Source organism: Oncorhynchus nerka, linkage group LG4, assembly GCF_034236695.1.
Source record: "Oncorhynchus nerka isolate Pitt River linkage group LG4, Oner_Uvic_2.0, whole genome shotgun sequence".
NCBI lineage: Eukaryota > Metazoa > Chordata > Actinopteri > Salmoniformes > Salmonidae > Oncorhynchus > Oncorhynchus nerka.
The window spans coordinates 52,794,875-52,816,951 of record NC_088399.1 but is presented as its reverse complement, the minus strand read 5'-3'; the positions used below and the strand labels follow the sequence as shown (position 1 = coordinate 52,816,951).

The following is a 22,077-nucleotide window of genomic DNA, read 5'->3' as shown; positions in this document are numbered from 1 at the left end:
ATAGCCTTGCGGAGGGAATAGCTGCACTGTTTGTATTCGGTCATGTTACCAGTCACCTTGCCCTGAGTAAAAGCAGTGGTTCGCGCTTTCAGTTTCACGTGAATGCTGCCATCAATCCACGGTTTCTGGTAAGGGAATGTTTTAATCGTTGCTATGGGAACGACATCTTCAACGCACGTTCTTATGAACTCGCACACCGAATCAGCGTATTTGTCAATGTTGTGATCTGACGCAATACGAAACATATCCCAGTCCACGTGATGGAAGCAGTCTTGGAGTGTGGAATCAGCTTGGTCGGACCAGCGTTGGACAGACCTCAGCGTGGGAGCTTCTTGTTTTAGTTTCTGTCTGTAGGCAGGGATCAACAAAATGGAGTCGTGGTCAGCTTTCCAAAAGGAGGGCGGGGCAGGGCCTTATATGCGTCGCGGAAGTTAGAGTAACAATGATCCAAGGTTTTTCCGGCCCTGGTTGCGCAATCGATATGCTGATACAATTTAGGGAGTCTTGTTTTCAGATTAGCCTTGTTAAAATCCCCAGCTACAATGAATGCAGCCTCAGGATGTATGGATTCCAGTTTGCAAAGAGTCAAATAAAGTTCGTTCAGAGCCATCGATGTGTCTGCTTGGGGGGGAATATATACGGCTGTGATTATAATCGAAGAGAATTCTCTTGGTAGATAATGCGATCGACATTTGATTGTGAGGAATTCTAAATCAGGTGAACAGAAGGATTTGAGTTCCTGTATGTTTCTTTGATCACACCACGTCTCGTTAGCCATAAGGCATACGCCCCCGCTCCTCTTCTTACCAGAAAGATGTTTGTTTCTGTCGGCGCGATGCGTGGAGAAACCCGCTGGCTGCACCGCCTCCGATAGCGTCACTCCAGTGAGTCATGTTTCCGTGAAGCAAAGAACGTTACAGTCTCTGATGTCCCTCTGGAATGCTACCCTTGCTCGGATTTCATCAACCTTGTTGTCAAGAGACTGGACATTGGCGAGAAGAATGCTAGGGAGTGGTGCACGATGTGCCCGTCTCCGGAGTCTGACCAGAAGACCGCCTCGTTTCCCTCTTTTACGGAGTCGTTTTTTGGGGTCGCCGCATGGGATCCATTCCGTTGTCCTGGTTGAAAGGCAGAACACAGGATCCGCGTCGCGAAAATCATATTCTTGGTCGTACTGATGGTGAGTTGACGCTGATCTTATATTCAGTAGTTCTTCTCGACTGTATGTAATGAAACCTAAGATGACCTGGGGTACTAATGTAAGAAATAACACTGCATAGTTTCCTAGGAACGCGAAGCGAGGCGGCCATCTCTGTCGGTGCCGGAATGACTATAATCACCAAAAGTTGTCTTTTTTGTGTACTTTTAACAGAGCTGAGATCTACTTCGGAGTGTTTTCACCCTATTGCTTACAGCCTTACACCTATCAGATCTACAAAATGCTTCGTAAACAACAGGTGTAGACTAACAGTGAAATGCTTACTTCCCAACAATGCAGATAAAAAATATATATATATATATTAATTGAGGTAGATATGTACATATAGGTAGGGATAAAGTGACTAGGCAATGGGATAGATAATAAACAGTAACAGCAACCTATGTGATAAGTCAAAAGATCTAGTGCAAAAAGGGTCAATGCAGATTCTTCTGGGTAGCTATTAGTTAGCTATTTAACTAACTATCTAACTATGTAGCAGTCTTATAGCTTGGGGGTAGAAGCTGTTCAGGGTCCTGTTGTTTCCAGCCTTGGTGCATCGGTACTGCTTGCCGTGTGGTAGCAGAGAGAACACTCTATGACTTGGGTGGCTGGAGTCTTTGACAATTTTTAGGGCCTTCCTCGGACACTGCCTGTTATAGAGGTCCTGGTTGACAGGGATATACTGATAAACTACCCTCTGTAGCGCCTTGCGGTCAGATGCCAAGCAGCTGCCATACCAAGCGGTGATGCAGCCAGTCAAGATGCTCTTAATGGTGCAGCTGTAGGACTTTTTGAGGATCTGAGGGCCCATGCCAAATCTTTCCAGCCTCCGAAGGGGAAAGAGGAGTTGGGGTACCCTCTTCACGACTGTGTTGATGTGTGTGGACCGTGATAGTTCCTTAGTGATGTGGACACAGAGGAACTTGAAGCTCTCGACAAGTGCCTAGGGAGGTGGGATTAGGGTTTCTTCTGGACAGGGCCTAACTATACAGGCCCAATAAGTACATGTCCTAGGGATATCCCTTATTGGGACAGTGGTTAGGGTGTCCTTCATTGATGCTGATGGCCTAGGTTTGAGACCCCTAGGCCATTGACTCTCACATTCTTAGCAAAACATGTTAAAAGGGCCTGCACTTCCTAATTTGGCATTGTAATGGATTTGGTTCATTAAGAAATTCTAGCAACCATTCCAACATGAGTTGGTTTCAGGTTGTGGTTTGATATGGGTGTTTTGTGTGTGTGTTCACAAGTGGGAAGAGTTAGAGAAATTATTTTGCCAATTAGCTTCAGCCGGCTGGTGTACACTGTGGCAAAGTTTGACTTTGGATAGCCTGCCTCAGGGGCTAGTTAGGGACCGTCAATAAATGACACAATGTAAATTAGACAATATTTTCATGTTGCACACCTTTTAGTTTTCTCATGAAAACCTTTCAATATATGTATATGAATTTCTACAATTTATAGTTGGTTTGAGGTTTTTAAGTCATTGAAACCTGGAGCTATTGGAATTTTAACATATTGTCCCATGTACATTGTGTAATTTATAGATGCCAGCTGTGGGCATGTGGGTAGGATTGAAGCAAACCCAACCTTCATTTATGTTGTGATGCAGTCACAACCACAAGTCTCACAATCTCTGTTTTGGATAAGATTGACTTTATGACAAAATGTAACAAATGTACACTTTGTAGTACATTTTGACAGTAGAATAAATGTTTCGGACTCATATCGATGCCACATAGGCTGTTTTCAAAATTATATGTTTTTAGGGGAATTTGCTCTTTAATGTCATTATTTGGCAACAGTTACACAACACACCTATCTGATCTAATAAAAGTAGTTTCTCATTGAAAGATGGGAATCCATAGGATTTCCCCTTGAGCACGAATTATGACCACATTCAATTATCAGTATTTATTGATTGTATATAGCTGAGCATCTCAAAGAGAACACTATCGTCTTTTTGAAATCTAACACCACATATTTCATGTAGAACAAACGTGTGTTAATGAGAAATTAATTGTAATTAGGTCAGATAGGTGTGTTTTAACTGTTGCCAAATAATTACATTAAGATTGCTAAAAATGTGAGAGTAGGGTGACTCCCCTAGCAAGTCTGAAACTCACTAATGCCTGAACCACTGTCCCAATAAGGGATATACAGTATCTAGAGCATGTGCCTATTGGGCTAGTATAGTTATAGTTCATTGACTTGGCAACAGTAACAGGGTATGGGGGGGGGGGCGTTTCTTTTGGACAATCAGGCGATGTCCTGACAACTGATACACAGAAATGTTCTCGCAAAGTTACTATGAAACGTGTCAAGAACGTTAACATCTTATATTCTGAGAACATGGCATCCAAGTTCTGTGTATGTTTTGTGGGACGTTGATGGAATATTCTCCTAACCCACGGAAAACTTGACACATTACTGTTATTGCAGCGTTCCCATGAAACATGTCTATAACATTCATATCTTAAAAAATCGCTCTCAATTTTTTTTCTCCCCAATCGGTAGCTACAGTCAACTCCGACGGACTCAGGAAAGGCGAAGGTCGAGAGCCACGCGTCCTCCGAAATACGACCCAACCAAGCCGCACTGCTTCTTGACACAATGTCCGCTTAACCCGGAAGACAGCCACACCAATGTGTCGGAGGAAACACCATACACCTGGCGACCGTGTCAGCGTGCATGCGCCCAGCCCGCCACAGGAGTCGCTAGAGTGTGATGGGACAAGGACATGCCTGCTGGCCAAACCCTCCCCTAACCCGGACGCTGGGCCAATTGTGTGCCGCCCCATTAGGTCTTCAGGTCGCAGCCTGCTGCAAAAGAAGCCTGGACTCGAACCAGGATCTCTTGTGGCACAGCTAGCAACTGCTATACAGTGCCTTAGACCACTGCGCCACTCGGGAGGCCTCATATCTCAAATTGTCAGAACATGGTAACAATGTTCTGGGTAAGTTCTATTTAACATTAAGGCAATGGTCTCTTGGAAACATTCCTTGAACCTCACAGGAACATTCTTCTGCAAACCTTAGTTAATTAAGGGAACATTTTCTAAAGTTGTGGGAACGTGTTGTTAGCTGGGCAGGTGGAACATAGAATTATGGACCACTGGGATGTCTTCTCACTCCGTAGCTATTTCCTGTGGACAAGCTGTTGTGACTATTATGAGCTGCTCTGAGGACTCTCTCTCTGTGGCAACAATCCAACAGGACTGCCTGTATAGAGAGAGGATGGTAAAATGAACAAGTTGTAGAGTAGAATATGTGTTGTCAACTTGGGGTAGGGACTGACATTGGCATGGTAGTTCATCTAAAGGGTTCATAAAAACTCCTATGAAATCTTCATAAAAGATCTTCACTCGTATCGAGACTTCACTCATATCGATTATCACTATCAGATTGATTAGGTCACGTCAGTTTAATCTTTGACAGTGAAAGTAAACCATAGCTGTTTTAACCAGACATCCTACTAGGGAGTTCTAGAACTACCCTGCCCTAGGACAGTTCATCTCTCTGGTAGCTACAGAACAGACAGTTGTCTTTATCCTTTTTCTCTTCTCTGGCCACTTTCTCAGATCTATGGACAGATGAGGAGGGAGTCCCAGCTGTGAATATAGCCTGGCTTGGTCCGCTGGTTTCACAGTCTACCGAATGTTTGTCACATAATTTAAAATAATCTGTGACTGACGGGAGAGACAAAGGATTATGCAAATAAAAATGGCACCCTATCCCCTACATAGTGCACTACTTTGGACCAGAGCCCTATGGGTCCCGGTCCAAAGTAGTGCACTATATAGGGAATAGGGTGCCATTTGGGATGGCTTCTCCTTTGAACTTTCTCTTTGTCCTCTGCCACCAAGGGATGGGTGCATCACTCCACTAACAGACGATTGAAGATGCATAAAGACATTTGATCTAACAGAAGATTGCCACCGTCTATGACAGACACATTCAAACAAGCCGCATTGTAGGACGACAACTGCAGCAAGCAAACGTATTTGATATTTATCCATTTCTCATTCTCTGGAATCATCCAAAAATAATAATTATTACACTAACAAATGATTAGCAACCATGAGGGATGGGATGAGTACTAAATAATACATAATGAATTAAGGATAACAATTGTTTGCATAGCAGTGATTGTGAAACACTTTTGTATGATTTCATCTTTGAGAATCTCATCCAATTCTGTCCAAAGCAAGCATTGATGTTTGTAATCTGCTTTCTTGGAAGCTTGCTTTCGCTTCGAGCATTACAATTCATGACAGCTATTGGGAAAGGCATACTAATAGATTTGGCCTGTACAAAGAATTGTTTTTGGAGTGTCAGTAACCTGAAACAATGGTTTAGTTTAGTTTATTAGGATCCACATTAGCTACTGCTCATACAGTAGTTACTTTTCCCGGGGTCCACATAAAACATACAAATACATTACAAAGTACAGAACAGTTATAGACAAGAACAACATAAAATATTACATTCAATTCAAAATAAAAAATTATTACGCGGATTGACCTGCGATTTCTGGGAATTTGTGACAGAGACACATAAAACAGCTATATCCGATTGGAAACAACAAACAGAACGCAACTATAATCCCTGACATCAACAACAACAACTACAGAGTACCGTTATCTGATAACTTTATTAACAAGTTAAAAAAAGACAATGAGTTACAATATTTACAGAATATCCAGAGATAAAATGGAATACAATTGTAAACAATCATTCTAGGTAATATCACAACCCACCATCAGGAATCAGATTTTCACAGGAGAAAGGCAAGATGGAGAATCTAAGGTAGTCAAACAATGGAGAACAGTCTGAAGAGAAGAAGAGAAGAGAAACATCATGGAAACAAACTAAATATATACATACAAGTATCCAGTGTGCTATGACGAGCAGGGGTTCAATTGGGATGCGGGAGGAAGGGTTGAGACCAACAAAGTCTCATCACCTTATGGTACAGTGGGACACTGAATACAGTGAGTATTTAACAGATGTCTATTCAAAATGGACAATGGAAAAGCAACCAATTTGGGATACAGAGAGACAGGACAGTTCCAACCACCTTACAAAATCCCAAATTAACCCCACTTCAAAAAAGCTTATTTCCTCAAACAAACATTTCTCTATTGGGTTCATGTTTAAAAAGCTAAGCTAGTCCTTTTAAAGGAGGAGGGGTAAAAGATTCAGCACCAAATCACCCCCATGTTGTTGTTCTTAAAGGTACAAAATAAAAGAAGACATATTTCTTATCAACCAGACGTTGTACAACAGCTTATTATAACGTTTTGATTTGGGAGTCTGAAAAACAGCTCACTCCACAAAGGTTTTCATGTTTTTACTTGATCTATTTTTGTTTATTTGTTTAATATGAGACCAACACCTAAAAGGAAAAAGGTAAACATTTCCTTTCTGAAACACCACAGTTTCAAACACTTGACAAGTAGTTTGTTTTTCTATACACAACTGCATATCACATATGTACATGCATGACTCTCGGAATGCACCCTATAGGGGACTAGGATTTTACCAGAGCCATATATACATGTATTTATGTCTCTGGGTTCCAACCCCCTTTGCAACAATGGTTCGTTACTCAGGAAAGAACATTGTAGCAAACATAGCCAGCTAAATATTTTGGTACCAAGAGCACATTTCCATTTTTGTTTTGTTTTTGCGTTTCTCCTTTGACGACTCAAAGGAGTCATATTACAGATACACTGTCAATCACTTTGTATTGGTTTGTATCGGTTCCAACCAACCAGTGTTGGAAGGAAAGCATTTATATTGACGAAGCTTGAGATAATTGCTATTCATTATTCTAATAAGGCTTTGGGGTATTTGAGCAGCAACTTCTAACATATACAATCTCTGCCTTATTTGTCAAAACAGCGTAGTCTAAAAAGCATACAGGAGACCAGACTTCAGAATCATCTTCACACACAATAATAGAATCATAGAACACAGCACTGTACACTGCAAAATGTAAGTTAAACACCTAAGTGTTGTACTTTCACATGGCTGGTCAGTCACATTTATAATCCTTTTCTCTAGCGTACTTACACGTTCTCTTAGAAATGCTGTCACAATTATCTGTTGATGAGGTGAATTATCTGCTTGCATCATGCCATTTCCCCCCATGTTTAATGTCAGAAAGAGAAACTATAACTTCAGGATGTACAGCATTCCCTCTATGTTCGTCTGACGTTGATGACATGCACTGTGTCACAGACTACAGTGTAGGTTTTACAACAACATCTGACTTGTTATCGATAAACAAAAATAACAAGGAAACCAATCAATGGCACAATAATAAACATTATTGATTCAACTGCTGGTTATCATGTTGTGGGGACACTTGTGTCAGTTCACTTTCAAATTTACAACTGTCAGAGGATGGACAAAAGACAATAAAAGCTGTATTAAAGAGTGGAAGTGCTGGGAATGCCTAAGGCCGAAGGCATATTTATCATATTCAAGGGTACTACTGTATATAACAATTTGCTATATATAAACTTTGGGGCAAAAGTCGAGTCATTATTAAAAAAATGTAACAAATCAAAGTTTGAAATATACTATCGACAAATAAGGTGCAACTATTCCTCAAGGAATTATTCTACTTGATTAATAACACAAGGCTAAAAATAAAAAGGTTAACTAATGTAAAGTTAACATCCGGGTCAAATCACAGAAACCGTTCTACTGTGTGGTTTTACAGCTAGTATGGATGGGGTGGAGAGTGACAGCTGAGAAGATCGATCTAGGATCAGGTCCCCCATGTCCATATAATCATATTCAGTTTGATCTAAAAGGCAAAACAGCTCTCCTACTCTGAAATGTTTTATGAATACAGGCCCAGATCATGGCGAGTCATCTCTCACACACGGCCTGTCCCTCAATATTACAACACTAGATGATGGGATTATAAGTATATTAGGATCTTGTTGGTAGCAGTGAGGTTAAAAGGGCGTCAGGGAACTGAATGTGGTAGTTCATACAGTAGGTTATCTATGTTTATAGAATCCCTCATTTGGAACTTCCAAGGGGTCAGTATATCTACGTATATATAAAAAGAAAATTCCCCCCAACATTTCTTCCCACAATTTCAAACACGTTTTTGGGAAATGTGACCCACTCTTTCTTTCTACAAAATATTGTAGTTAGTAGACATGATCTCGGACTTTAAACTTTAGAAACTGCAGATTTGACCATAATGTGTGCTTTACAGTAACATTCACTATTGGTTACCAATATATTAACATCTGTCCTACGGGACCATTGACTCATTTTAAGGTTCAGCCATTTAAAAAATGTAGGATGTAACACAACCTATAGTTTCCAATATGTAACACTTAAAATCTAACAGTACTCCAAAAGGTGACAATTCTTTTTTGTTTCCATAATTTTCTTTTCTTTCTTTAGCAGCCTATTTTTGATACCCAACCCAATATCAATATCAATACAACCTAATGTATAGTCTCTAGCAAAGTGACTACAATGTTAGGCCCCAGTACTCTTCTCTTCCATCTTCTTATATGTCATTTTTTGGTTTCAAGCATTTCTTTGTTGTCTTCCTCATTCAGATTGTTACTACTCTGTAATAGGTCGGAGGCATATTCTTTCCCCACTTCCATGCCGTTGCTAGATAGGTCCAATCCTCTGTCCGTCATCGTCCCAATGGTCGACGAGCCAATAGAAGGCAGAGCTGAGGCTGATGCGTCTATTGCGGGGGTGGTGCTAGTGTCTGTTCTGCTGTTGGTAACAGTCCTGTATTATGATGAGAGGGGGAAAGGTCAATGTCCATTACCACAGGAGAATATTGGGGGAAAACATGCAGAAGAAAGAGGAAGGGAGGAAGAGGGGTAAGGAGAGAGAGATGGGGAGGGAGGGAGAAAGTATGTGAGTGAGGCAGAAGGAGAGACGGAGGTAGGAAGAGAGAGAGAGAAAGAGACTTACATGCCGTGTCGGAGGACGTGCCGTTCCCACTCTATGCTGTTAGTGAAGCAGCGACCACAGAACTCACAGGGGAAGCGCTTCTCAGCGGAGGCAGTCACACTGCTGCTGCTGGGGGAAACTACTGGGACGTCTGGGGAACAGACAGAGATCAGCATGATGAGAGGGGCGTATGATACGATATCAGTCCAGACAGATACAGCAGAGACCCAGTCATGTCAGATTACAAGGCTGGAGTGAATCCCATTTAAATTCAGGAAGTAACTGAATTGGAATTTCTGAATTGACTGCATTGAAATGGGACTGAGCCCAAACCTTTTGGTAGCAGCCAACAGAGATGCAATTTGGCATTGTTAGTCATATTGTTAGTAGTAAGTAAGTAGGCTTGCATGAGCCTTTGCTTGTGCGAGCCAGAATGGCTCATAGGGAAGGAAACTATCTCCTGTTTCTGTAGCGAGAGGCAGCTTTATGTACAAGTACACCCCCTGGACAGGACCCTAGTCTATCGCAGGGCCTTACCCCCAATATATCTCCTTAATGCGGAGTTCCAAACGGAGAAGCATCAGGTCCCATTTTTACAGTATTTGGTATGGCTCGGCCAGGGATTGAACTCACAACCTTCCAATCTCAGGGCGGACACTAACCACAAGGCCACTGAGTTGTTAGTCATATCAATAATGATGATGAAGATCCTTGTTAACCTTTTGGAGCTGGCTTTTCTGCCTCTGCCTCTTCCTCTTCAATCCTCTTCTCCTCCTTCTGCTCTAGCTCTTCATCTATACTCTCCTCCATCTCGACTTCATCCTCCACAATCTCTTCCTCCATCACTCCTAATCCATCCTCCTCTATCGCCTCTTCCTCCTCGGCACTACTGTTCCTCTCCTTTATAGCATCCAGCTGATCCAGGTTGACTTGCCCCATCAACTCAAAGTTACGGATCACCTGATCAACAAAAAAAGACAAGAGGTATGATTGATTGATTAATGAATAATTGATTAATCAGTATGATCAGTGTTGCAGTGGAAAGTAAACGCCTTGAGAGTAAAAGTGCTACTTTATTCCCCGTGAATGGCAGTTTCTTTTTTCCCCACTACATCACTGAGTATGAAGACCCCATTGGGTATTACTTTGAACTGATACAATAAATTCTGGTTGTGAACAGGTTGTAATGAAGTCATTTCAATCTGCTGCCCAATGGGACTGTCTCTGAATACACATTCTACAGGCAGTTCAAGTTGCTCATGTTTAGTGGTACTGTATATAATGCTATTATTCAACAAGAAGTACATTTTTATTTTACAATCTATGAGCACTCCACCACACACTATGATTGACAGGTATCGTGTCAGAAAGAGTTGCTGTAATTGGCCAACAATGAGCACACAGTAAGAGTAATTTCTCTCTTCCTTCCCTTGAAAGGGAGCAAGCACTGCTGTCTCAGTCTGTGCCCTTTTAAGTTTAATGTATACTTCAACCTCATGAAATGCCATGTGACCTCGCTCAGCATCTCATGCATTATCCCCATTATGGGACTAAGGGAAATTAAACCTATTATTTGTGATATGCACTCAGAATAGATAGCAGGCAGCTTCTTCCTACCAAGCATATGTGTGTGGGATTTGAATAATCTGGCATGATCTACTTTGTATGACTACAGATCCTTTTATCGGTAAGCACATTTGATCTGCATGTCATGGAGATATCATGATACAGTACTGAAATAACTCAGAACTTATTAGACACTGATGTTAAAAACACTAAAGACCAATTGAAGCCATTGTTTTACAATCAAGGTATCCAAGCCTTTTGCGTTTTCATCTCTGAGGTTAAGGTGTGCCAAAACGGAACTGTATACAAGTTGACGCGACCTCGTGACTGTCTCAGGGTGACATCCTTAGAAAACTGCCTGCTTTAAACAGGTCATTTTGGATCATTTTCTTTTAAAGCCGACCCATCCTACCAAGTGCTAGCTATCCAGGTACTTGTATTAAAACAGCTGACTGTAGGTTTGAGCCAGGGTGCATGCTGGGACTTGTAGTTCTGACCTACCTTGTGCTCCTCTCGAAGATGTGTGTCCAGCTGGTAGCGCTGCCTGCTGTCGTAGTAGCACAGCTGGCACTGGTAGGGTTTCATCTCATTGTGCTTGGTGAGGTGCAGCTGCAGGCTCTGGTCGCTGGAGCAGGTGAAGGTACACTTGTGGCAGCGGAACTCCCCGCCGGCCAGGTGGCGAGACAGCTTGTAGCGAGACACTTCCAGGGGCACCACACGCTCCTCTGGGGTAGGGAAGGAGGGGGTAGAGGGAAGGAGTGAGGGAGGGAGGGGGAGAGAGAAAGAGATAAATATTGTGTCAACAGAATCATAGCACCTCCAACTGTGAAGATGTAACTTAATAAGTATAGCTAATCATTTTGGTGTGCGACAATACGGTGTGATGTCAAGCACTAAAATACTAGTACAGCTTTGACTTTTAGGGAGACTCAATGAGCTCCTTCCACCTGGCACTAACAGTTATTTCCTCTAAATGGTCTTAACAATATTTGAGCACATAAAACAAGTAACCACAGGTTTTGTCTTGGCTTACCCCTGTGCAGGACGATGTGGTCGATCATATTGCTCTTGTATTTGGTGTGGTAGAGACAGAGGGGACAGCGTAGGTCTTTGGGACCCTCCTCAGGAACCACAGTGTGCCCTGCTTCCACATGCATGGTGAATGTCGACCTGAGAAGAACAGAATAGATCTAGTGAGGCCGAATGGACATAAGAAAAAACAACCCACAACTCAGTTGTCAACCAACCATCATAAAAAGAAGAAAAGGAAGACATAGGCTCTTTCCCAATTTGTCTCTCCGTGATTTCGTACGTCCACTCTCTTCTTCACTTTCTCAAAATGCTTTGGAGGAGAAGGTCCGAAATGCGGTTTGAGAAAATGGAAAGAGGACTTGATTGAAATTCAAAAAGAGACCATCTTATGTTGTCACAGTAACATTCATCTCCTTACTTGGAGCAGGTGAAGAAGGAGCAGTCTTTGCACTTGAACAGTTTCTTGCCTCCGTGTCGGTCTCTGTAGTGGCGTCTCAGGCTCTGCATGTATCCCGAACTGAACTCACAGAACTCACAGGTCAGGATGCCGTCCGGCCGGGTGTCAGAGCTCACAGCCTGGGGCCGGGCGGTAGGGCTAGAGGATGTCACATGACTACAAGACGCCACCTGGTAGTGACTGAGCTGCCGCCTCACGTCCACTGTCTCATGCAGGTACCCAGCACCTGAGAGAGAGAAGTGTGTCACTGTCAATATTGACAGTTCTGTAAGTCGCTTTGGAAAAAGTGTCTGCTAAATACTAATATCATAAAATGTTGAGGTCGGAAGTTAACATACACTTAGGTTGGAGTCATTAAAACTCGTTTTTCAACCACTCCACACATTTCTTGTTAACAAACTATAGTTTTGGCAAGTCGGTTAGGATTTACTTTGTGCATGACACAAGTAATTCTACCAACAATTGTTTACAGACAGATTATTTCACTTATTATTCACTGTATCACAATGGGTCAGAAGTTTACATACACCAAGTTGACTGTGCCTTTAAACAGCTTGGAAAATTCCAGAAAATGATGTCATGGCTTTAGAAGCTTGTGATAGGCTGTATTTCAAGGCCTACCTTCAAACTCAGTGCCTCTTTGCTTGACATCATGGGAAAAACAAAATAAATCAGCCAAGACCTCAGAAAAAAATTGTAGACCTCCACAAGTCTGGTTCATTCTTGGGAGCAATTTCCAAATTTCCATTAGTATTATTGTTTGTACAGATGAACGCGGTACCTTCAGGTGTTTGGAAATTGCTCCCAACGATGAACCAGACTTGTGGAAGTCTACCATTTTTTTCTGAGGTCTTGGCTGATTTCTTTTGTCCCATAAACATCATGGGACCACGCAGCCGTCATACCGCTAAGGAAGGAGACGCGTTCTGTCTCCTAGAGATGAACGTACTTTGGTGCGAAAAGTGCAAATCAACCCCAGAACAACAACAAAGGACCTTGTGAAGATGTTGGAGGAAACAGGTACAAAAGTATCTATATCCACAGTAAAATGAGTCCTATAATGACACAACCTGAAAAACCGCTCAGCAAGGAGGAAGCCACTGCTCCAAAACTGCCATAAAAAAGTCAGACTACGGTTTGCAACTGCACATGGGGACAAAGATCGTACTTTTTGGAGAAATGTCCTCTGGTCTGATGAAACAAAAATGGAACTGTTTGGCCATAATGACCATCGTTATGTTTGGAGGAAAAAGGGGGAGGCTTGCAAGCCTAAGAACACCATCCCAACCGTGAAGCACGGGGGTGGCAGCATCATGTTGTGGGGGTCCTTTGTTGCAGGAGGAACTGGTGCACTTCACAATATAGATGGAGTCATGAGGGAGGAAAATTATGTGGATATATTGAAGCAACATCTCAAGACATCAGTCAGGAAGTTAAAGCTCGGTCACAAATGGGTCTTCCAAATGGACAATGACCCCAAGCATACTTCCAAAGTTGTGGCAAAAAGGACAACAAAGTCAAGCTATTGAAGTGGCCATCACAAAGCCCTGACCTCAGTCCAATGGAGAATTTGTGGGCAGAACTGAAAAAGCGTATGCGAGCAAGGAGGCCTACAAAACTGACTCAGTTACACCAACTCTGTCAGGAGGAACGGGCCAAAATTCACCCAACTTATTGTGGGAAGCTTGTGGAAGGCTACCCAAGTTAAACAATTGAAAGGCAATGCTACCAAATACTAATTGAGTGTATGTAAACTTCTGACCCACTGGGAATGTGATGAAATAAATAAAAGCTGAAATAAATCATTCTCTCAACTATTATATTGACATTTCACATTCTTAAAATAAGGTGGTGATCCTAACTGACCTAAGACCTTGGGGCGGCAGGGTAGCCTAGTGGTTAGAGCGTTGGACTAGTAACCGGAAGGTTGCAAGTTCAAACCCCGAGCTGACAAGGTACAAATCTGTCCTTCTGCCCCTGAACAGGAAGCTGTTCCTAGGCTGTCATTGAAAATAAGAATTTGTTCTTAACTGACACGCCTAGTTAAATAAAGGTAATAAAAAAGACAGGATTAAATGTCAGGAATTGTGAAAAACTCAGTTTAAACGTAGTCAGGTGTATGTAAACTTCCGACTTCAACTGTAATTACAGAGAAGGGCCGAGTGTGGACATGGTGAATGATAATCATGGAGGAAATCTTACCATTAACCAGGATACAATAACTTCCTAACACCCTTCCAGAATCTGAGAAGTATGAGGATTTACCCAAAGACCCAAATAAGTAAACATCGCTTCAGAATCAGAATGGATTTGAAGTGTGCAGGGTTTTTCTTCTGGAATTCCAGATGATCCTGGAATGGAATTCAAACCCCATCACAGCTCTACTATAACATCCCAGAACAGTGCCTGTGATTGTCACCACAACTCCCCCTCCGTCCCCTCCCATTCCCAGTGTAGTGTATAATATCAATGAGCAACCTCATCTACTTGTCCTACTTCCAGAGTACACCACATCAATAAATAAAACCAAGTACCGGTGAAAGGATGTCTGCATGTGAAAAATACTTCATTCAGCAGTGCCAAGATGAAGCGAGCGCAGAAGACAGCAGAAAGACTGATTTAAAAAAAAAAATGCATTTCTTACTTTCTTACTTGGGAAAGAAAACTGGGTCCCGCTTGAAATGACGTTCAGCTTATAAAGGCTTCATAAGGCTTTCATAAGCACTACATAAATGTGTTAAAGCATCTGTAACTGTATGTCATGCTTTTACAACGGGTTCATAAACGTGTCATTACTGTGTGTCAAAGGTGACATAACCCTCTATCTCGATATGATATAAACATGTGCTTTATAAAGGGTGACATGTTGTGCTGAAGGATGGCACACTCTCTAAAGTGAAGTCATGTTCGTCACATTACACCTAATATTTGGCCAAAAATTTGGCCAAAATGAAGGCCAAGTTTGATGCATTGGTCCACCACGCGTGGAAGGTCTGGTGGACCAATGCATCAAACGTGGCCTTCATTAATTAGGGTTAAGTTTAAAATCCAATTTTAAGAAGAGAAATTATAGAAATGGACAGGGTATAGCCATAATGATTACTTTGTGGCTGTCTTAAATAGTGAAAACTCAGTAAGGTCCCTCCCATAGTGGGCGTGACCATAGAATTCTAAGGCCAACATTGAATGGTTGATATCTCAGGCTTAGATGTGCTGTGTGCGCAATAGCCTGGAGACGGCATTATACCAAAAAATACTTATCTTGGTGAAAGCCCCCAACATAAGGAAATTGAAAGTGTGTTTCTTCTGGAAGCAAATCACCTGTTCTTCAGTACACAAACACACACAAAACTATATAACGAGCCATACCGTGCATTGATGGACCAAGTCAGGTCTTTGACACATTCACCCACTCTCCCGCTGAAAGATCAGCCACAACAAGTTGGCACCATTGTAACAGATTGCAATCAAGCCCTGCTCTCCAACATGGGAACAGAAGACGAATACCTGGTGCGGTAGTCTCACGTAAGACTACTCCAAATCATCTTGGCTCTGACACACACACACACTTCATTTATCAGCAGAGCATTAATAACCTATGTATTGACACTATGTAGGTGTCCTGTAATACTTTGTTTGAAGTGAGACAGCTTCGGTCATTCATAAAACATCCATAAAGATTTATCATATGACGCTTTACTGACTACACTAAACAAAAATTACAGCGCAACGTGCAACAAATCTTTTACTGAGTTACAGCTCATATAAGGAAATCAGTCAATTGAAATGAATGAATTATGCCCTAATCTATGGATTTCATGACTGGGAATATAGATATGCATCTGTTAGTCACAGATAACTTTAAAAAAAGATAAGGGTGTGGACCAGAAAACCATTCAGTATCTGGTGTGACCACCATTTGTCTCATGCATCGTGACACATCTCCTTCACATAGAGTTGATCAGGCTGTTGATTGTGGCCTGTGAAATGTTGTCCCACTCCTCTTCAATGGCTGTGGGAAGTTGCTTGATATTGGTGGTAAGTGGAACACACGGACGTACATGTCAAGCTATTATCATGCTGAAACAAGAGGTGATGGCGGCGGATGAATGGCACGACAATGGGCCTCAGGATCTCGACACGGTACCTCTGTGAATTCAAATTGCCATCAATAAAATGCTATTGTGTTTGTTGTCCGTAGTTTATGCCTGCCCATACCATAACCCCACCGCCAGCATGGGGCACTCTGTTCACAACGTTGACATCAGGAAATTGCTCAACCACATACCCGTACATGCTGTCTTCCATCTTCCCGATACAGTGGAAACCGGGATTCACCCATGAAGAGCACACTTCTCCAGTGGCCATCGAAGGCGAGCATTTGCACACTGAAGTCGGTTACGATGCCGAATTGCAGTCAGGTCAAGACCCTGCTGAGGACGACGAGCACGCAGATGAGTTTCCCTGAAGAAGTTTGACAGTTTGTGTAGAAATTTGTGCAAACCTACAGTTTCATCAGCTGTCTGGGTGGCTGGTCACAGACGATCCCGCAGGTGAAGAAGCTGGATGTGGAGGTCCTGGGCGGGTGTGGTTACACCTGGTCTGTGGTTGTGAGGCTGGTTAGATGTACTGCCAAATTCTCTAAAACAATGTTGGAGGAGGCTTATGGTAGAGAAATGTACATTCAATTCTCTGGCAACAGCTCTGGCGGACATTCCTGCAGTCAGCATGCCAATTGCACACTCCCTAAAATTTGAGACATCTGTGGCATTGTGTTGTGTGACAAAACTGCACAATTTAGAACGGCCTTTTATCGTCCCCATCATTGTGTTGTGTGATAAAACTGCACATTTTAGAGTGGTCTTTTATTGTCCCCAGCACAAGGTGTATTGATCATGCTGTTAAATCAGCTCCTTGATATGCCACAGCTGTCAGGTGAATGGATTATACTGGCAAAGAAGGAATGCTCATTAACAGGGATGTAAACAAATTTGTGCACTAAATTTGAGGGAGATAAGCTTTTTGTGCTCATGGAAAATGTATGGGATCTTTTATGTCAGCTCATGAAACGTTGGACAGACACTTGTTCAGTATATCAAGTCAGACACTTTTGGTCATTCATGACACATACATAAAGGGAATTATCACTAACAAGTAACACATATAAACATTAAAAACATAGTTAAACCATACATTTCCTTGTATTTATTTTTTAAACAATACACATATATTAAGTTTCCAAAATTCCAGCAATGTAATTTTATACATTTCATTCATTTGCTGTGCATGACTGCACTTTAAAGTGTCTCATCCTGTAGTCCAGCATTTTAGGGAAAGTTGAGGTCAGGTTCAATTTTGGCGATGCACCCAAGAGAAAAAACGGTTGGGCCATCCTGGTTTAGAGTAATATAATGTATGCAATTTAGCAGACACTTTCATCCAAAGCGAATTGCAGTCATGTGTACGCGTGCATACATTTCCATGGGCTGTCCCGGGAATGGAACCCACTATCGTGGCATTGCAATGCTCTACAAATATGCATGACAAGGTTATACATTCTTTGTGAAGCCTCAATCTATTATGATTTATAAAGCCTTTATTATGCGTTACTTAAAACACAGCTTTATGTAATATTTGACATAGTGGGTTGTGTCGCATTTGACATGGGTGGTTATGCCACAGTTATGCCACATTTATTAACCCTTCATAGAGCAGGACATACAACTATAGATGATATGTGACACATGTACAGTGGGGCAAAAAAGTATTTAGTCAGCTACCAAATTGTGTAAGTTCTCCCACTTAAAAAGAGAGAGGCCTGTAATTTTCATCATAGGTACACTAACTATGACAGACAAAATGAGAAAAAAAATCCAGATTTTTAATGAATTTATTTGCAAATTATGGTGGAAAATAAGTATTTGGTCAATAACAAAAGTTTACCTCAATACTTTGTTACATACCCTTTGTTGGCAATGACAGAGGTCAAATGTTTTCTGTCTTCACAAGGTTTTCACACACTGTTGCTGGTATTTTTGGCCCATTCCTCCATGCAGATCTCCTCTGGAGCAGTGATGTTTTGGGGCTGTTGCTGGGCAACACAGACTTTCAACTCCCTCCAAATATTTTCTATGGGGTTGAGATCTGGAGACTGGCTAGGCCACTCCAGGACCTTGAAATGCTTCTTACGAAGCCACTCCTTCGTTGCCCGGGCGGTGTGTTTGGGATCATGCTGAAAGACCCAGCCACGTTTCATCTTCAATACCCTTGCTTATGGAAGGAGGCTTTCACTCAAAATCTCACGATACATGGCCCCATTCATTCTTTCCTTTACACGGATCAGTTGTCCTGGTCCCTTTGCAGAAAAACAGCCCCAAAGCATGATGTTTCCACCCCCATGCTTCACAGTAGGTATGGTGTTCTTTGGATGCAACTCAGCATCCTTTGTCCTCCAAACACGACGAGTTGAGTTTTTACCAAAAAGTTATATTTTGGTTTCATCTGACCATATGACATTATCCCAATCTTCTTCTGGATCATCCAAATGCTCTCTAGCAAACTTCAGACGGGCCTGGACATGTACTGGCTTAAGCAGGGGGACACGTCTGGCACTGCAGGATTTGAGTCCCTGGCGGCGTAGTGTGTTGCTGATGGTAGGCTTTGTTACTTTGGTCCCAGCTCTCTGCAGGTCATTCACTAGGTCCCCCCGTGTGGTTCTGGGATTTTTGCCCACCGTTCTTGTGATCATTTTGACCCCACGGGGTGAGATCTTGCGTGGAGCCCCAGATCGAGGGAGATTATCAGTGGTCTTGTATGTCTTCCATTTCCTAATAATTGCTCCCACAGTTGATTTCTTCAAACCAAGCTGCTTACCCATTGCAGATTCAGTCTTCCCAGCCTGGTGCAGGTCTACAATTTTGTTTCTGGTGTCCTTTGACAGCTCTTTGGTCTTGGCCATAGTAGAGTTTGGAGTGTGACTGTTTGAGGTTGTGGACAGGTGTCTTTTATACTGATAACAAGTTCAAACAGGTGCCATTAATACAGGTAACGAGTGGAGGACAGAGGAGCCTCTTAAAGAAAAAGTTACAGGTCTGTGAGAGCCAGAAATCTTGCTTCTTCCCCACTATCCCCTGGGTACTTATACCTGTGTTCTCTGTTTGGCTGCTGCCAGTTGGTCTTGCTTGTCAAGTCAACCAGCATTTTGTCTCAGCTCCTGTTTTGTCCAAGTCTCTTTTTTTCTCTCGCCCTCCTGGTTTTTACCATTGCCTGTCCTGACTCTGAGCCCACCTGCCTGACCACTCTGCCTGCCCCTGACACTGAGCCTGCCTGCCGTCCTGTACCTCTATTCTGGATTATCGACCCCTGCCTGCCTTGACAGGTTGTTTGCCTGCCTCTGTTGCTGTAATAAACATTGTTACTTCAACACAGTCTGCATTTGGGTCTTACCTGAAACCTGATACTTACACAGCCTGGAGGTGTGTTGGGTCATTGTCCTGTTGAAAAACAAATGATTGTCCCACTAAGCGCAAACCAGATGGTATGGCGTATCGCTGCAGAATGCTTTGGTAGACATGCTGGCTAAGTGTGCCTTGAATTCTAAATAAATCACAGGCAGTGTCAGCAGCAAAGCACCCCCACACCATCACACCTCCTCCTCCATGCATCACGGTGGGAACCACACATGCAGAGATCATCCGTTCACCTACTCTGCATCTCACAAAGACACAGCGGTTGGAACCAAAAATCTCAAATTTGTATTCATCAGACCAAAGGACAGATGTCCACTGGTCTAATGTCCATCCTCTGCAGCAGCGGTAACTCTGGTTCTTCCTTTCCTGTGGTGGTCCTCATGAGAACCAGCTTCATCATAGCGCTTGATGGTTTTTGCGACTGCGCTTGAAGAAACTTTCAAAGGTCTTGAAATGTTCCGCATTGACTGAAGTCAATGTCTTAAAGTAATGATGGACTGTCGTTTCTCTTTGCTTAATTGAGCTGTTCTTGCCACCTCATGAAGCTGGTTGAGAGAATGCCAAGAGTGTGACAGCAAAGCTGTCATCAAGGAAAAGGGTGGCTACTTTGAAGAATCTAAAATATAAAAGATATTCTGATTTTGTTTAACATTTGTTTGGGTAGTACATGATTCCATATGTGTTATTTAATAGTTTTGATCCCTTCACTATATTCTACAATGTAAAAAATAGTAGCAATAATGAAAAACCCTGAAATTAGTTGGTGTGTCCAAACCTTAAACTGGTACTGTATTTAATAGTGCAAAACCACCATGGAGCAGCAAGCAGCAGAGTCGTCGGGGAGTTTAGAAGATCAGCCAAGGATAGAAGCCCTTTAAAACTTCAAAGACACTACAAGGTTGTAATGTCCTGCATTGCAGCAAAGTTCTCCAACGGCGTGATCGAATTAAAACTGTAGCAGCCTCCAGCAACGATAGCTCGTCATCTTAAAAATCGTTTTACACTAGTATCATTACGATCACAGACAGTCAAGCAACAGACGAGATCGTTCATAGCTTAAAACTCTACACCTAACTAAAAGTTTAGCAAGCAATCCACTGCTACAAAGATTGAGAGTGAGAGAGAGATATTTGATGGGTTCTGGTCCTCCTCAATGCTTAATTTGTTTTTTGTAGCCAACGGTGACATGGGGGTTGCATTCCATAGTGCTTCTCTGCTCTGTCTGTGTTCCATGTTTTGTGTTCCACTTCCACCTAGAGGGAAATTCCATTGTGCCAGCAGCAGATGACAGCTGCCAAGAACATTCTAGAACAGAGCGGACGGTCGGTTGGACACATGGAGAGCCGGGCACCTGACACGCTAGATTAACACCTTCTGGGAACCAGTCATGGGCACAATCAGAAAGATATATCCTGTTTGATCAGGTCTAACACCGTGAATTCTGTGATTTCAGAGGAAGACCATGCTTTTACTCCTACCACAATGTTTCCCAAAGCGGTGAAATGGGCTGCCCTGCTGAGTTCTGATGCTCTCCAGACGTGAAATGAACAAGACTTACTGGTAGTAATTGAAAATGTGTATTTGTGTCAACAGCTCCTAAATTGCATATCATCGAATAAATTATAAATTAGGGCTAATTTGAAAAAGTGATCTATCTAATTGTGAATTTCCTGGTAAATAAAGAATAAATAAATAAGACAAAAATAAACAAAACGAAAAAGTCTAAGATCAATAAAAGTCCCCCAATCTGTTAGATGCTACAGATGGAGCTCTTACCGTCAAGGTCAGAGGTCAGGGGTGTCTGGTGAGGATCTGAGCCCAGCCTGAAGGGCCTGATCTGGGGATCGTGGCCGGCCTGGGGAACCTGGGTGTGGGTGGTAGTGCCAGCGCGCAGCTTGGGGAGGGTCAGGGCCTGCCCATGGTCCCTCAGAGAGTGCTCCTTCAGTTGGCTGATAGTCATTGAGGAGAAGGGGCAGGACAAGCACTTATACGTGTTCTCGCCTGTAAAATAATAATAATAGAAGGGTTTTATAGAGCACTTTTTAAGGACCTAAAGACGCCTGTGTGTGTCAAGAGTAAACAGGAATGAAATCAATTTTTCATGAATCTCGCAGTTTTATGACCCCCTCGGACATGAATAATTATCGCCCAATCTCTAAACTACGTATATCTGTTGCTTCTTTGGTAATAAATTACATTGTAAATAGCATTGACAAAAGGCATTGTGCTGCCCTTTTATAGACCTGTTAAAGGCTTTCGACACTGTTGACGTTCCATTATTCATTCTTAGACTGTCTAACATTGACCTGGGTCAGGCAGTTTGCAATTGGTTTGAAAATTACCTGATAGACAGGACACAATGGGTTTCTTCTGATGGTGCTAAGTCAGGTTTCTTTGACATTA

The 22,077-nt window shown here is 42.4% G+C and overlaps 1 protein-coding gene across 3 annotated transcripts in view; it reads right to left on the bottom strand.

Moving 5' to 3' along the window:
• Positions 1-5,549: 5,549 nt before the first annotated feature.
• The window catches only part of LOC115106058 (zinc finger protein 462-like), an 84,257-nt gene continuing 67,729 nt past the window's right edge, over positions 5,550-22,077 (bottom strand). For 2 of the 3 annotated variants that reach the window (XM_029628647.2, XM_029628648.2), the window contains exons 7-13: positions 21,451-21,675; positions 12,167-12,431; positions 11,750-11,886; positions 11,218-11,441; positions 9,870-10,110; positions 9,172-9,301; positions 5,550-8,982 (exon numbers count right to left, since the gene is read on the bottom strand). In XM_029628647.2, coding sequence (XP_029484507.2) covers positions 8,754-8,982; positions 9,172-9,301; positions 9,870-10,110; positions 11,218-11,441; positions 11,750-11,886; positions 12,167-12,431; positions 21,451-21,675 — 1,451 coding nt within the window. In that variant the 3' untranslated portion in view covers positions 5,550-8,753. The remainder of the gene's footprint in view (positions 8,983-9,171; positions 9,302-9,869; positions 10,111-11,217; positions 11,442-11,749; positions 11,887-12,166; positions 12,432-21,450; positions 21,676-22,077) is intronic. The other variant, XM_029628650.2, reaches the window with a different exon arrangement.